Raw genomic sequence first — 16353 nt, forward strand, 5'->3', positions numbered from 1 at the left:
CGTCTCAGGCGTTCACATTTAAAGTCACCCATGAAACAAACCGAGTGATGCTGGATCTTATTGATTTATTGCAAAAGGAATCTGGAAGTAAAAGTTTTCAGGCCTTGTTTCAGTTTTTAAAAGAGGGGAAATTGTTTGGAAGGATTTGGGGGTTGTTTGTTTTGAGCGACGTTCCAGCCCACACACCATACCAGTTGGTGGCGGTAATGCACCTTTCAGTTGTTTGCCAACCGCCAATAAAAATGTAGAAGAAGAAGAAGACGACGAAGAAGAAGAGAGTGACGCCTCTTAGTCTCGCTCAAACGATCTTTTCTCTGTTCGTCTTTTTCCTGTGAAGTTGTACTTTGATTCGAATATGTTGGCGAACAGAATAATCGGAACTTGTGTTTTCGGACTGAGAAATGTGTCTGGAAGAGGACGGCCGCTCTCTGCAGTTTCTGCGAGGTAAAAATGCGCAGTTAAAGCTGTTTCTGGTGAGCTGGAGCCGCATCTGTCGATATCAGCGCAAAGAAATGCATTCAAAGCTGTGAGCGGAACATTTACGCTATTTTAGGAAATAGTTTTACTTTGCATGAGATACATACGCAACTATAAAAAATATTTTAGTTATATTTTTTATAGTTGCGGAGCATTCTTATAGTACAGAAAAAGGTCGGACTGTATTATGTGTGTGTGCGGTTACCTTTGACACACTTTATGGTGACCTGTTGTTTACATGGAGACCTTTAATGTGAAAATATCCAGAATCTCAAAATTTAGTGAACGTTTTAAAATTACAGCAGTCTAAAAATGAAGATACACGAGTTTGGCCATTTTTATCTAAATAAAACATGTTATGGTTGAGAGTTGTTGTTGTTTTAAGTCAAAATTAAATCGTATTGAAGTCTCCACACATTGAAGTGTGCCTAAAGGTAGTTTGAAAGCTTCCCATATTAAATAAACTGTCTGTGTGCTGAAGAGATGTCAACTGAAGCTGATCGGACAGGCTGTACTTCCATGTAATTCCATGTAAAGTTGGTGTAACCTTTATTTAAGGCGTCATTAAGAAATCATTCTTATTTACAGCAGCAACGAGGGAAGAAAAGCAAAGCAGAGGTAGTTAAAGTGTAAAATCTCACCAGTAGATGTCAGTGGGTTGTAGATTGTAGTCAACGCAGTTTGTTTTCTTACCTCTTCCAATTCAAGTCAATAACCTTGGGTGTGGTGGCCACTATAAGACAACCATATTGTAGTAAGCTAAGCGCTCATTTTTGTACACTCTATATTTTAAAATATTTGAATAATGTTAACACTTAGCAATTTATTTACATCAATTAATTATTTTGGAGGATTTCAAATTTTTACCTACAAGTCACCTCAAAAACTGACCGTTATTCATCTGTACTGTGAAGTGTGTACATGTCAGATTTCACTGGAGGAGTCTGTAAAACTTTGTGAAACGAGTCAGATAACAACCCGCGGCATTTCCACCCTCAAGAGACAAAAAAGGGGAACGAGGGCCGGCGTCCAGGTGAAACGGAGAAGGTACCGGAGGCTAGCTGCTTGGCTGTGGGGTGACTCTCGGTGCTTGCGACCAGTTCCTCTCCTGTCGTTTGCTGGGGATGTTACGGCGCCTGGGACCCGAGCCCCATGGCTCGAAAGCAGTTTGCTCACTCTGTGTCCGTCATCCATTTTCCGTTTTGCTGGTGACAGCTACGTCTGCTCATCGATCAAGGTTTTTCCCAACTCTGGAGTCGCCGCCCTGCCCGGCAGGTCCACAGGTTTGCACAGGTGTTTAATTCAAGTACCGCTGCAGTCAGCTGTAGATTCCGCAGATAAACCGTCATCAGTTCAGTTCGCCCTGCTAAACGTTCGCTCTATAACGAACAAATCATTTATTCTAAATGATCTTTTTATTAAAAAGTCTCTAGATTTTATGTGTCTGACTGAGACGTGGCAGCAAAATAAGGATTATGTCCACTTGAATGAAATCTGCCCGTCTGGCTGTTCTGTCATTGGAACTCCGCGTCTTTTAGGACGTGGTGGAGGACTTGCTGCTGTTTACCAGGACAGACTCATATGCAAACTGATGACCTCGGACTTCTTTTCTTCATTTGAGTCACAGATGATGAAGGTCGGTTCTCTGAAAACTTTTTAAAGTATTTTAATCTATCGACCTCCTGGACCTGCTGGGGTCTTTCTAACTGAATTTAACGACCTTCTGACATCGATCATTAAACTGGAGAAGGTTGTAATATTGGGAGACTTAAACCTTCATATGGATGACGCTTCCTGTAACACTGCTGCTGAGCTCATCACTATCACTGAGTCTTTTAACTTTAAGCAGCATGTTTCTGGCCCCACACATACAAAGGGCCACATTCTTGATCTTGTTTTCTCCCTGGGTTTAAATATACATGATGTATGTGTGGAAGATGTCCATGTGAGTGACCATAGTTGTATATTCTTTAATTTGTCATTTTACGTGGATCCTTCACCTCCTAAATTGATGATCCAAAGGCGGATTATAAACCAGGATGCTGCTAGAAGGTTTTCTGCCATGTTTGTCCCTTGCATGGCTCAAAATGATATGGATTCACTTATTTTGTCTTTTAACAATCAATGTAAATCTATTTTAGATACGGTGGCACCTCTGAAACTAAATGTTGTCCATTCTTCAAATTTCTGTCCTTGGATAAATGAAAATATTCGAAATTTTAGGAGATATTGTCGCAAATTGGAACGTTTATGGAAGGCTTCCAAGCTTGAGGTCCATAGGGTACATCTCAAGGAATCAATTTTCTCACTTAACGACATGATAAAAAATGCCAGAACTGAATATTTTGCTAATCTAATAGCTTCAAAAAAGAAAAATCCCAGAGTATTGTTTGATAAAATTAAAAACATTGTCTCTCCTGATATTCCTCATGTACCAGTCTATACTAAATCTGATTGTAATGACTTTTTAAACTATTTTGTTAATAAGGTCGCTGCTGTCAGGTCTAATATCTCGCCATCATCCTCTCAGTATCACACTGACACGTTGCTTACCTCTGATACCTGGTCCTCTTTTACTCCTGTTACCTTACAGGACATCAGTGCTCTGCTTGGTCGAATGAAACTGACCTCAAGCCACCTTGATGTACTTCCTCCATCATTTTTCATTAGTGTGTTTGACTCTATTGGCCCCTGTATTCTGGAAATAATTAATACTTCTCTTTATACTGGCTCAGTTCCCAGCTATTTTAAACAAGCTATTGTTGAACCAATATTAAAGAAACCAAATTTGGACCCATCTCTTCCAAGCAGTTACAGGCCAATATCAAAATTACCATTGGTGTCAAAGATCTTGGAAAAAACAGTTGCAGAACAACTTAACAACTTTTTGGAAAAGAACAATGTTCTGGACATTTTCCAGTCTGGTTTCCGCAAATTGCACTCTACTGAAACCGCTTTGCTTAAAGTGTCTAGTGACATTCTGATGGCAGCTGACTCTGGAGAGTACACCGTTCTGGTTATGTTGGATCTCAGCTCTGCTTTTGATACTGTTGATCACAACATCATGATAAATAGGCTGAAGGACTTGTTTGGGATTACTGGTGTTGTTTTAAAATGGTTTATGTCGTATCTATCTGAACGATCCTTTACTGTCTGTATAAATCATTTGCTGTCGGAAACATCAGTTCTGCCTTCTGGGGTACCTCAAGGATCTGTTTTAGGTCCTATTCTCTTTTTGCTGTATATACTCCCTCTAGGCCACATTATCAGACGTTACAATAATATTTCTTATCATCTCTATGCTGATGACATTCAGTTGTACTGTTCTTTCAAAGCTTCTGAGTTGTATAAATTGTCTTGTTTAAATAATTGTCTGTCAGAAATCAAACAATGGTTAAATGACAATTTCCTTCAGTTAAATGCAGATAAAACAGAAACTTTGATTATTGCACCTGATCGCATGCTCTCAGAAATTAGGCAGCATATCAGTTTTTTAGACCCTTCATTTCAGTCGAGTCTCAGAAACTTAGGTGTTATATTTGACAGTTCAATGTCTCTTGAGAAACACTCTAAACAACTTGTCCGGAACTGTTTTTATCATCTAAGAAACATTTCTAAATTCAGACTACTGGTGTCAAAGGCAGAACTTGAGATGATTATTCATGCTTTTATTTCTTCTCGTTTGGATTATTGTAACGGTCTTTTTACGTGTCTCAACAAATCAGCTCTGGATCGCCTTCAGTCTGTACAGAATGCAGCGGCAAGACTTTTAACTGGTACAAATAAGAGGTCACACATTACTCCAGTTTTGGCTTCTCTTCATTGGTTGCCTGTAAATTTTAGGGTTCATTTTAAAATTTTAGTTGTAACTTTTAGAGCTCTACACGGTGAAGCTCCCCAGTATATCTCTGACCTGTTGAAACCTCATGCTTCATCCCGAGCACTTAGGTCTTCAGGTCAGAGGCTACTGGTGGTCCCACGTACTAGGTTTAAAACACGTGGGGATCGGGCTTTTCGGGCACTGGCACCTAGGCTGTGGAACTCTGCCGTTGTCTTTACGCTGTCTAGACTCTACTGACTCCTTTAAAAAGCAGCTGAAGACATTTTTATACAAACGGGCTTTTAATTAATTTTAACTTGTATGTCTGATCTTATTGTAAAGCACTTTGTGATTTTTATCTGTGAAATGTGCTATATAAATAAATTTTACTTACTTACTTACTTATAAAAGTCGATGCGGCAGTAAAGGTCACTTCTGACCACTGACAGTGATACTGAGATGATTTTATTAAGGATATGTTTAACATTTCTGTCAATAAACACAGCGTTTTTTCCCCAACGTATGCTGGCGTTAGCTGACGTGAGTGAAACGTTCTTTTAAGTGGATCTAAAGTTGTTGGGTGCTTAGCGAATAAACTCTCATGTATGGAAATGTAATCAAACTGTTTATCAGAGGGAAAGCGTGATTGTTAGGATGCTTGAGTCTATCATTAGCATGTTAGCTTATAACAGACCTTCCCAAAGTGTGGGGCCCGCCCCCTAGGGGGGGGGCGCAGAGCCATTGCAAGGGGGGCGCGGAATGAAAAGGGGGAGAAAAAAACAAAACGCTTGGACACTGCTAGCACGGGGCGGCCACAGAAACGCAAAACAGCAGATGAAGCATCGCTGAATATGTTTCCAAACCAACTTCATTCTAAGCCAAAGACTAGAAAATATGGTGAAGCATATCTTCCCTTTGGATTCACCTGCACAAGTGCCGAGGTAGGTCTCCCCTGCAGAATTGGTTTTCCCTGGGTCAGGAGCAGCGCTGGGCTCTTCAAATCATGGACAAACAGTATCCCACATTCTTGATTTTTAGTTCAAACACTTGTTGTAATGACTAACTACTCCTGACATTTTGGAGATGTTAGCTCTTTATACAGTAAAGACAGCGGGATACAAATAATATCAGGCTGATCCTGCCATGATTTGTTCCCCCTGTCTAAATCATGGACAAACAGTATCCCACAGTTGTTTATGTCATGGTCGGACGGTCCTTCCCGGGGCGACCTGCCTGTGTGTTTCTCTCTCTCTCCTCCTCCCCTACCCAGTGGCTGACACACCTGCACCTAATTTGCCACCCAGCTGTCACTGATCATCCTTCGTTGTGGGCTGAGGTATTTAACTGTGTGTCCAGATGGCAGTCGACGCTGGATTGTACTGGAAGCTCGGTAGTAAAGAGTGTCTGTTGACTTGTAGCTTAGCTTTAGCCGGCTAGCCTCCTCACCTGGTGTTTTTGCTCATTTGTAGGAGGAAAAGATACAGAGCTGGAGGTTGGAGAGAAGGAGCCCGCGGGGTTAAGCTATTGGAGGAGAACACACACTTGGATATCACTTTGGGAACTCACCTGCGCACCACTGGGAGTTTGGAGAAGATCATCGTTGGACTTTACACTTCACTTTGTGTTTTGAAACTGTTTTTGGGCACTGTAAATAAACGCACTGTGTACTTTGCATTCAGAGCTCCGCGACTGAGTCTGTATTTTTCCATTACCCGTGACAGTTTATGTTTTTAAAGCCATTTTGCACAGAGAGGCATTTTTTGAAAATGCATTGATAGGAATGTTGAATATTATTACACAGGGAAAAAAACAACTACACGTAAAATAATTACACCGTGACGCCTCTGCCTTTGTAAATGGAGGGACAGTAACTGCTTGTGTATATGTAAGCGTGTAAAAACCGAAGATAGTCAGATTAACAGTATTTTGTCTCTATCTGCCATTCTGCAATTCATCTCATGTAAACAATAACGTGGCGCACAGCATGACGTGAAAAAGGCACATACCTTTGACGTTGTGTGACGAACTCTGTATTCCTCGTCCACATGTAAATGCAAAAAAGGAGTTTTAAAAAAATCTCTGTTTTCGGTGATTCGAAACGCCGTTTCCGTGTGGACGAAACAGCTGCGTTTTCAAAAATACTCGTGTAGGTGTGGATGTAGCGTAAAAGAGTTAGTAGTTTATTTTATTACTACCTGTAATTTATTGCAGATTACTTGTATTTGTTTAATTGTTTACTAAATGTTTGAGGTGTGAAAGAAACCGCAATGGAGCAAAATAAGGGTGTGCGTGCACGTGCACGCGCTGGAGGGGGGTGCGAACATTTTTCTTGTAAAACAAAGGGGGGCCCAGCAAAAAAAGTTTGGAAACCACTGGCTTATAACCAATGTTTGTTGTTGTCTCATTGTTAGCTGTCCAGAGTGTCACATACCTCAGATGATAAAATATATGTATGATCTTTTATATCTTGAGTGTGGTGGTGCAGGTAGGAATTTAAATTTGCCTCCATGCCTATCTGTTCGCTTTTCTTCTGTCTTTTGCACACTACAAATGTTGCTGGTCCTTAGCTACATACATAAAACATAATTAGTTTATGTTCTATTATCAGAATATAACAGTTTGTTTCAAGACTTATCCCAAAAGTTTGATTCTGTTCATCTGGACGTAGCGTTTTCAGTGGGAGAAACATTTCGTCACTCATCCAAGTGACTTCTTCAGACTCAGCTGACTGCAGGTTTCCCCAATCTTATAAACAGTAGATTTGCACAATAACTGAAACCAGACCATTGATGCACCTTTCAGTTGGACGTTGTAGTGCTGTCCTGGTTGACACGCCTCTGCAATGTTGCGTGGAGATCAGGGGCAGTACCCGTGGACTGGCAGACCGGGGTGGTGGTCCGCATCTTTAAGAAGGGGGACCGGAGGGTGTGTTCCAACTACAGGGGGATCACACTCTTCAGCCTCCCTGGGAAAGTCTATGCCAGGGTGCTGGAAAGGAGAGTTCGTCCGCTAGTCGAACCTCGGATAATGCGGTTTTCGTCCTGGTCGCGGAACACTGGACCAGCTCTTTATCCTCTCGAGGATACTTGAGGGTGCATGGGAGTTTGCCCAACCAGTCTACATGTGTTTTGTGGACTTGGAGAAGGCATTCGACCGTGTCCCTCGGGGTGTCCTGTGGGAGGTGTTGCGGGAGTATGGGGTGTCTGGCCCATTGCGACGGGCCATTCGATCCCTATACAACCATTGCAAGAGCTTGGTTCGCATTGCTGGCAATAAGTCGGACTCGTTCCCGGTGGGTGATGGGCTCCGCCAGGGCTGCCCTTTGTCACCGGTTCTGTTCATAATTTATATGGACAGGATTTCTAGGCGCAGCCAAGTGGCGGAGGGCTTTCGCTTTGGTGGCCTCAGAATCTCATCTCTGATTTTTGCGGATGATGTGGTTCTGTTGGCTTCATCAGGTGAGGGCCTCCAGCTCGCACTGGAACGGTTTGCAGCCGAGTGTGAAGCAGCGGGAATGAGGATCAGCACCTCCAAATCTGAGGCCATGGTTCTCAGCCGGAAAAGGGTGGAGTACCCACTCCAGGTCGGGGATGAGTTCCTGCCCCAAGTGGAGGAGTTCAAGTATCTCGGGGTCTTGTTCGCGAGTGATGGGAGAAGGGAGCCGGAGATCGACAGACGGATTGGGGCTGCAGCTGCAGTAATGCAGACGCTGCACCGGTCCGTCGTGGTGAAGAGGGAGCTGAGTGTAAAAGCGAAGCTCTCAATTTACCGGTCGATCTACGTCCCTACCCTCACCTATGGCCACGAGCTGTGGGTAGTGACCGAAAGAACGAGATCGCGGATACAAGCGGCGGAAGTGAGCTTCCTCCGAAGGGTGGCTGGCCTCTCCCTTAGAGATGGGGTGAGAAGTTCGGCCATCCGGGAGGGGCTCAGAGTAGAGCCGCTGCTGCTCCACATCGAAAGGAGCCAGCTGAGGTGGTTCGGGCATCTGACAAGGATGCCCCCTGGGCGCCTCCTGGGTGAGGTGTTCCAGACATGTCCCACCGGGAGGAGGCCCCGCGGCAGACCCAGGACATGCTGGAGAGATTATATCTCTCGGCTGGCCTGGGAACGCCTTGGTATTCCCCCGGATAAGCTGGAGGAGGTGGCTGGGGAGAGGGAGGTCTGGGCCTCTTTGCTTAGGCTGCTGCCCCCGCGACCCGGCCTCGGATAAAGCGGAGGAAGATGGATGGATGGATGGACAGACCACTGAATGAACAATGGGCTGTGAGGTCAGTTTCTTGGTAATTAATATGCAAAATGTCATGACCATTGATCAACAACCACCAATCAAAACCCACTGATCAAAACCCACTGATCAATGGCCATGAGTACCATTCACAGAGAGTTGGGGAATGGCAGCAATCACAGCATTGTAAGATGGTGAAAGATGTACCCTTAGGCCCCCTCCTCGATTCAGAGATGGTCTTTCCCTTTTTACATAAATGGCCTCCTTGACTCCGCGCTCAAACCAGCGTTCCTCCCTGTCCAGGATGTGTACATCCTCATCACTGAAAGAGTGTCCACTGGCCTGTAGATGTAAATAGTCCTGGCCTGACGAGGCAACTCTCCTGTGTTGTGCCATCCGCTTAGCCAGAGGTTGTTTGGTTTCCTCGATGTATAAGTCATGGCAATCCTCCTGGCACTTAACAGCGTACATTATATTATTCTGTGCCAGGGGACCCGATCCTTGGGGTGGAACAATTTTGGTCACATACCTGAATCACTTGGTGTATTCCAGGGTAGCATAACAAACTCCTCTCTTCCAATTCTTCCATGTACAAATTGGCCACGATGGGTAAAACTGGGGAACCCGTGGCACACCCATGTTTCAGCCTGTAGTGCTGACCACTGTATGTAAAATATATGGAATGAAGACACAGTTCCAAGAGTAAAGAATATATGTACCAAAGATACATAAACAGGGAGTGCCATTAAGACCAATTGTCTGCTTGATCAACTTGGTCACCTATAACATCTCAAAGTTTCTAGCTTAGATCCTCAGGCAGCTCTGAACATCACATCCAGAACACCTTTTTATTTTTTTTGAGAAGTTGAGGAAGATGAAACAATGGTCTCGTACGATGTTACATCTCTCTTCACCTGTGTTCTTGTCACTGGATCAGTGGAGGTAGCTCGTAAGAGAACACAGGATGCAATTTTTTTAAAGTTGAAATATTGATACATCAGTTGTTTTTGTTTCTGGTCCTCAGCTGTATGTAATGGTCTGTTTTGGAGGGTTTTGTTTGTTTTTTCTGTCCTTTCTGTGTATGTGTATTTCTTTAATTTAATAGCAGCTTTCATGAAATTCAGGACAGAGGCACAAAATCTGCTGCCACTGCTTTAGCTGAGTGAGTTAATTTGTCATGGAGCTTCCAGGTCAGGCACTTGCTGGCTGTGTAGTGACGCGTGGTTGAATTTCTGTCTCCGCAGATTTCAGCACAGTAAGTCTGAGGAGTTCAGGCAGCCCGCATCCTCAGGCCGACCTGAGACCTCCAGCGCCAAATCGCTGATGGACATCGGGACCCGTCGGATCTTCAATGAGGACCATGACCTCTTCAGACAAAATGTGCGGCGCTTCTTCCAAGAGGAAGTGGTGCCTTACCACAAAGAGTAGGTGGAAGTTTGATGACCTACCAAGAATTATTAAAATAAGCCTTTAATAGCTTTACTTCAACTGTTTTTTGTTGCAGGTGGGAGAAGGCGGGTCAGGTGAGCAGGGAGGTGTGGGAAAAGGCTGGTGAGCAAGGTCTGCTGGGAGTAATGACACCAGAAGAGCATGGTGGCATAGGAGGAGACCTGTTTTCTGCAGCTGTCACATGGGAGGAGCAGTGAGTCGTCCTTCAAACCACCGTTCAATATCTGAAGCTATTCGCCGACATTCAGAGAGACTGAAATATTTTAGCAATGAGTTCCAGCTGAGATGTGATTTTAAAAACACAAGAAAGAGAATTAAGCTTTTTCCAAGTGAGGACATGTGATCGATCCATTGCTGCAGTGCTGCAGTTTTTTGTTTTTTTTTATCCAGGTATGATTTTACCACTTCAGAAAGCTTGGAGAACTGTTGCTCAATACCATTTTAAAAAAAACAATCACAAGAAAGTAGCTTTAGTGATGATGACCAGTGTATTTGCCAGATAGTCAGCTATCTCTTCATCCTTCATCTCATCTCCGCTGTCTGCACCACTACAGAATGTATTGCAACTGCACAGGCCCAGGTTTTGCGCTGCACTCTGACATCATCATGCCCTACATCGTCAACTACGGCAGCAAGGAACAGATCAAACACTTCATCCCAAAGATGACCGCTGGGAAATGTATCGCTGCCATCGCCATGACTGAGCCAGGAGCAGGCAGGTCAGGACTCAATCACAGATGTAACATCAAGAAATCAGCACACATAATATCAGGTAGCTTCAGTGACTCAGCTCCTCTATTTTTTTTCCAGTGACCTTCAGGGTGTGAGGACATATGCCAAGAAGGACGGCAGTGACTGGATCCTCAACGGCAACAAGGTACTGAGTCAAGACTTCAAAATTATCCACTCAATTACATTTAAAGTCCAGTACTGATATTACTCCATCTGACCTCTTCAGGTATTTATTACAAATGGTTGGATGGCAGATCTGGTGGTGGTAGTGACCGTGACCAACCGAGAGGCGAAGACGGCAGCACACGGGATCAGTCTGTTCCTGGTGGAGGAGGGCATGAAGGGCTTTCACAAAGGGCGGAAGCTGGAGAAGATTGGCCTGAAAGCCCAGGTACCAGGGTCATGGAAATATATGAAGTGCCCCTACATCATTTTTATGGTCTACAAGTGTAGGTTTAACTGGTTCCATGCTTCAAAATCAAAAAGAAGTATCTGTCTGAAACAGCTTTTGTGTCTGTGGGATGATCAGACTGCTCTGATTGTTCAGCTGAAGAAACAAAGGCAATTTTGATTGCACATATAACTCTCTTAGCTCTTTAAATTTCAAAGCTTTACTGTAAATTACAGTTTATACAAATGCATGAGGCTAAAAAGTGACAACAGAACTTGGTCATTTGTGCTACTAAGGATTTATACTTCATTACATCCTCTCACTTGTGTTTCTGGTTCTTTCAAAGGACACAGCTGAGTTATTCTTCGAGGATGTGCGCCTCCCAGCTGATGCCCTCTTAGGAGAACTCAACAAAGGTTTCTATTACCTGATGAATGAACTCCCTCAGGTGAACACAACATTTATGGCATGTTCATATCAGAAACATTTAATGCCTCCACTGAAGGAGTAACTCTCCGTACCTTGAACCTGGGTGGAGATCCAGTCTGGCTGCACCCATATTTTTACAAAATGAAATACCTAAAACATCTTTATATTCATAACTTGGACCTACAGACATGTATCTTTGGATTTTTAGCCTCATCGTCCTAAATATGTTTTATCATGTGCTTGTACACATCATCTGCAGATAACGTCTCACTTGGGTTAATTTGACGTCAAACAACCTTTTCCCTTCTCTAGGAGCGTCTGCTGATTGCTGACATGGCCATAGCGAGCTGTGAGTTCATGTTTGAGGAAACCAGAAATTATGTAATGCAGCGGAAGGCTTTCAGCAAAACAATCGCTCACCTTCAGGTCTTTATAGTAATTCTTTTGGTGAATATTTTCAGGATATTTCATGTAAGGATATAGTCTGTCCTGATGAGTTCCTATTAAAAAAGGACCAGTTTATCAAATCATCCTCCCAGTCATCATACTATCTGTTTTTGTCTTTGCGCTCCACAGACTGTGCAGCACAAGCTAGCAGAGCTAAAGACCGAGATCTGTGTGGGTCGAGCCTTCCTGGATAGCTGCCTTCAGCTCCATGCTGAGAAAAGCCTGGATCCTGCCACGGCCTCCATGGCCAAGTATTGGTGAGTTTTTGGAGTTTACCACCTCATGATCTAAAGGCTGAGCTGTGTTGTTGTCACGCGCTGATGTACTTCATCTTATCTGAAGGGCATCTGACCTCCAGAACAGAGTGGCCACTCAGTGCCTGCAGCTCCACGGAGGCTGGGGGTACATGTGGGAATACCCCATCGCCAAGTTAGTATCACGTAAACATTGCAACAGAGAGCTTTGATTGTTTTGGGTTTTTTTCCAGCTCATCAACACGTTTGCGTTTTCAGGGCATTTGTGGACTCGCGAGTTCAGCCTATCTACGGAGGAACCAACGAGATCATGAAGGAGCTCATCGCTCGTACCATCGTCAGCCAGAAGTGAAACTGGGTTGTTGTTTTTTGTAATCTTTTTTTTTTTTTTAAATTTAGGAATTCAGAATCTTCAGGTACAATGTAAAAAGACTGGATCTAGTGTAGCTAAAAACAACACTGGGAACGTGTCCTGATGACAGCCATGCTTTTTCAGTTAAAATTTAACAACATACTCAGAAAAAACAAAAACACAAAAACCCACAAAACTGTCAATAAAGATCTCCAGTTTAGTTTTTTGTTCTGTAGATATTACACTCATATCATTATGTGAATTATTTTGGCTGTGATAGCCGTGCAGTGGAAGTGTGAATGTGAACACCAGTACGTCCACTGGTTTAATTATACTTGAAATTTTCAGATCGATAAAGGGAATAAAAGAACACTGTTTGCTCTTTGCTCTAATTCTGTAAATGTTCAACCACTGTATTCCCCTTTATGACCCTTTTAAAGAGAAGTTTTGAGCAGCAGGTGGGCGGAGCTTCTGCACTCACACGACTATATATGTAATATTAAGGATGGACATACACTGACCTCATGAGTTGAATCTTTGGACATAATAATAATAATTTTAGCATTCAGCATTGCTACAGTACACATATGACAGGAAATACAGAGAATTTCCTTTAACAAAGTTTGTCAGCAATGCCTTGTTTTAGCATTGCTAATGTGGCCAGTCTGCATCAGATTAAAGATATCTGACGTAATTTCCATTATAGGAGGTTTTCTTCAAAATCAGTGTTTGTTAATATGCCCTTAAATGCCTGCTTTCATAATCTGCCACTCTCAGTTAGCGGTCTCATTCTGCTGGTATTTTTATGGTAGGGTGACCATATTTTGATTTCCAAAAAAGAGGACACTTGGCCCAGTCATGAATAATTTTAATAATACCGTTTGCTTAAAGAAAACATAAACATATTTAAATGATGTCTTCTCGGTGCGGTTAATGAATGGTGAAATAAAAAATGTCATACAGGCTTTTACAAGTCAACAAGTGCAAAAAAAGAGGACAGTTTTATGGACTAAACAAATCGTTTGTATTTGTGATATTAACGTCGTTTAAAGGCAAATTCCCGCTTTATTTGGACTCAATCATAAGCGAGACCCACCTCACATAACAACCGTACTTCTCAGGCGTTCATATTTAAAGGCACCCGTGAAACAAACCGAGTGATGCTGGATCTTATTGATTTACTGCAAAAGGAATCTGGAAGTAAAAGTTTTCAGGCCTTGTTTCAGTTTTTAAAAGAGGGGAAATTGTTTGGAAGGATTTGGGGGGAGGGGTTGTTTGTTTGTTTGTTTTGAGCGACGTTCCAGCCCACACTCCATACCAGTTGGTGGCGGTAATGCACCTTTCAGTTGTCAAAGGAGCTTGCAAAGAAAAGCGTCTGGACTTCTTTAAGTTACTTGAAGACGTTTCACCTCTCATCCGAGAGGCTTCTTCAGTTCTAAGGTCAAATGGTGGAGAGTCCCAGATATAAACCTGGTGGGAGCGTCCCCCCACAGAGGGACAAAAGGACCCCCTGGTGATCCTCTAATCGCCTGAGCCAAGGTGTGGAACTGGGTGTGGGTCCCAATCAGCCAGAGTTTCGGGTGAGTTCATTGTGAAACCTGGCCCCACCTTATCATGCGAATTCCTGAGGTCAGATGGCCCAGGGTGTGAGTGGGCGTTAAGGCGTCTGGGAAGGGATCTCAAAACTGGATTATAGATGGCAGAGAGTTGGTGTCGTAAACCACCGCCTCTGTTCAAAGATGGTCGCTCACAGTGGACATAGATGGCTTCTTTCACTCCTCTTTCAAACCATCTGTCCTCTCTGTCCAAAATGTGAACATTGGCATCCTCGAAAGAGTGTCCTTTATCCTTAAGATGCAGATGGACAGCTGAATCTTGTCCAGTGGAGGTGGCTCTTCTGTGTTGTGTTGTGCCATGCGCTTGTGAAGTGGCTGTTTGGTCTCTCCAATGTAGAGGTCTGGGCATTCCTCGCTGCACTGTACGGCATACACCACATTGTTAAGTCTGTGTTTTGGAGTTTTGTCTTTCGGGTGAACCAGTTTTTGTCTGAGTGTGTTGCTGGGTCTGAAGTACACCGGGATGTCATGCTTGGAGAAAACCCTCCTGAGTTTCTCTGATACATCGGCTACATAGGGGATGACAATGTTGTTGCGTCTGTCCTTCTTATCCTCCCTCGCTGGTGTCTGATCTTCTTTTCTGTGCATCTTTGCTGACTTTAAGAATGCCCATTTAGGATAGCCGCACGTTTTGAGTGCTTCCTTTACATGTGTGTGTTCCTTCTTTTTCCCTTCAGGCTTAGAGGGAACATGTTCTGCCCGGTGGTGTAGGGTCCTAATTACTCCCAGTTTGTGTTCCAGAGGGTGATGGGAGTCAAACAGGAGGTACTGGTCCGTGTGTGTGGGCTTCCGGTAAACTTCGATGTTGAGGTTGCCATTCTCTTCAATGTGCACAGCGCAGTCCAGGAAAGGCAAACAGTCGTCCTTTGTGTCTTCCCTGGTGAACTTGATGTTTTTATCCACAGCGTTGATGTGCGCAGTGAAGGATTCCACTTCTTGTGTCTTGATTTTGACCCAGGTGTCATCTACATATCTGTACCAGTGGCTGGGTACTCTTCCTTTGAAAGAGCCAAGAGCCTTCCTTTCCACTTCCTCCATGTAAAGGTTGGCTACAATAGGTGACACGGGGGAGCCCATGGCACAGCCATGTTTTTGTCTGTAATAGCCTTCGTTGTATTTGATCATTGAATCAATATTCAAATACAAATGAGCGACCATCTTTGAACAGAGGCGGTGGTTTACGACACCAACTCTCTGCCATCTATAATCCAGTTTTGAGATCCCTTCCCAGACGCCTTAACGCCCACTCACACCCTGGGCCATCTGACCTCAGGAATTCGCATGATAAGGTGGGGCCAGGTTTCACAATGAACTCACCCGAAACTCTGGCTGATTGGGACCCACACCCAGTTCCACACCTTGGCTCAGGCGATTAGAGGATCACCAGGGGGTCCTTTTGTCCCTCTGTGGGGGGACGCTCCCACCAGGTTTATATCTGGGACTCTCCACCATTTGACCTTAGAACTGAAGAAGCCTCTCGGATGAGAGGTGAAACGTCTTCAAGTAACTTAAAGAAGTCCAGACGCTTTTCTTTGCAAGCTCCTTTGACTACGATGACCTGGATGACTGAGAACCTTCACAGACATACGCACCTTTCAGTTGTTTGCCAACTGAAAATAAAAATGTAGAAGAAGAAGAAGAGCGTGACGCCTCTTAGGCTGTATCCTAATTCAGGGTCTGCAGCCTTAAAGGCTTCTGTCACTACCCGATCTGTGCCGGAAACCCGCAAATCTTATGTCACTTCCTCTCTTTGCCAACATTGCGACATTCAATATATTTGAATGATACGGTTATGCCCAGTTAGCTCTTAGCATTTCTCAACAGCTCTGCCTCCTTTTCGACTACCGGGACATTTAAACAATGGATAATCCGTATCCGCAACAAATTCATGCTTTTCTCAACAGAGAGCGTCCCCCGATTGAACAACAGCGCCGTAAAATAAGAAGAATGGTGCCTAATGACAGAGTTAATAATACTGACTTTTTAATATGTCACGTGAAGATTCAGCAGCCAGATGAAGTGTTTACTGACAATTGACAGTGTAAGCGGACGTCATCATCACTATTCCAACAATCCTCTCCACACAGACAAGCATAAACACACTCGATTATCACTAAATCAAATTTAACACACGTTTGTAATGACGCTAATTCAGTTT

The 16353-nt window shown here is 43.6% G+C and overlaps 1 protein-coding gene across 1 annotated transcript; it reads left to right on the forward strand.

Moving 5' to 3' along the window:
- Positions 1-266: 266 nt before the first annotated feature.
- Positions 267-13954, forward strand: LOC148096111 (long-chain specific acyl-CoA dehydrogenase, mitochondrial-like). The gene is made up of 11 exons (XM_087836727.1): positions 267-444; positions 9770-9949; positions 10030-10167; positions 10529-10693; positions 10785-10851; positions 10933-11097; positions 11444-11545; positions 11839-11952; positions 12103-12230; positions 12316-12402; positions 12486-13954. The coding sequence occupies exons 1-11, from the start codon at positions 356-358 to the stop codon at positions 12577-12579; spliced, it is 1329 nt and encodes a 442-aa protein (XP_087692853.1). The 5' UTR covers positions 267-355; the 3' UTR covers positions 12580-13954.
- Positions 13955-16353: the final 2399 nt, after the last annotated feature.

This window comes from Neolamprologus brichardi, chromosome 23 (genome assembly GCF_056152115.1).
Source record: "Neolamprologus brichardi isolate AB-2024 chromosome 23, ASM5615211v1, whole genome shotgun sequence".
NCBI classification, from domain to species: Eukaryota; Metazoa; Chordata; class Actinopteri; order Cichliformes; family Cichlidae; genus Neolamprologus; species Neolamprologus brichardi.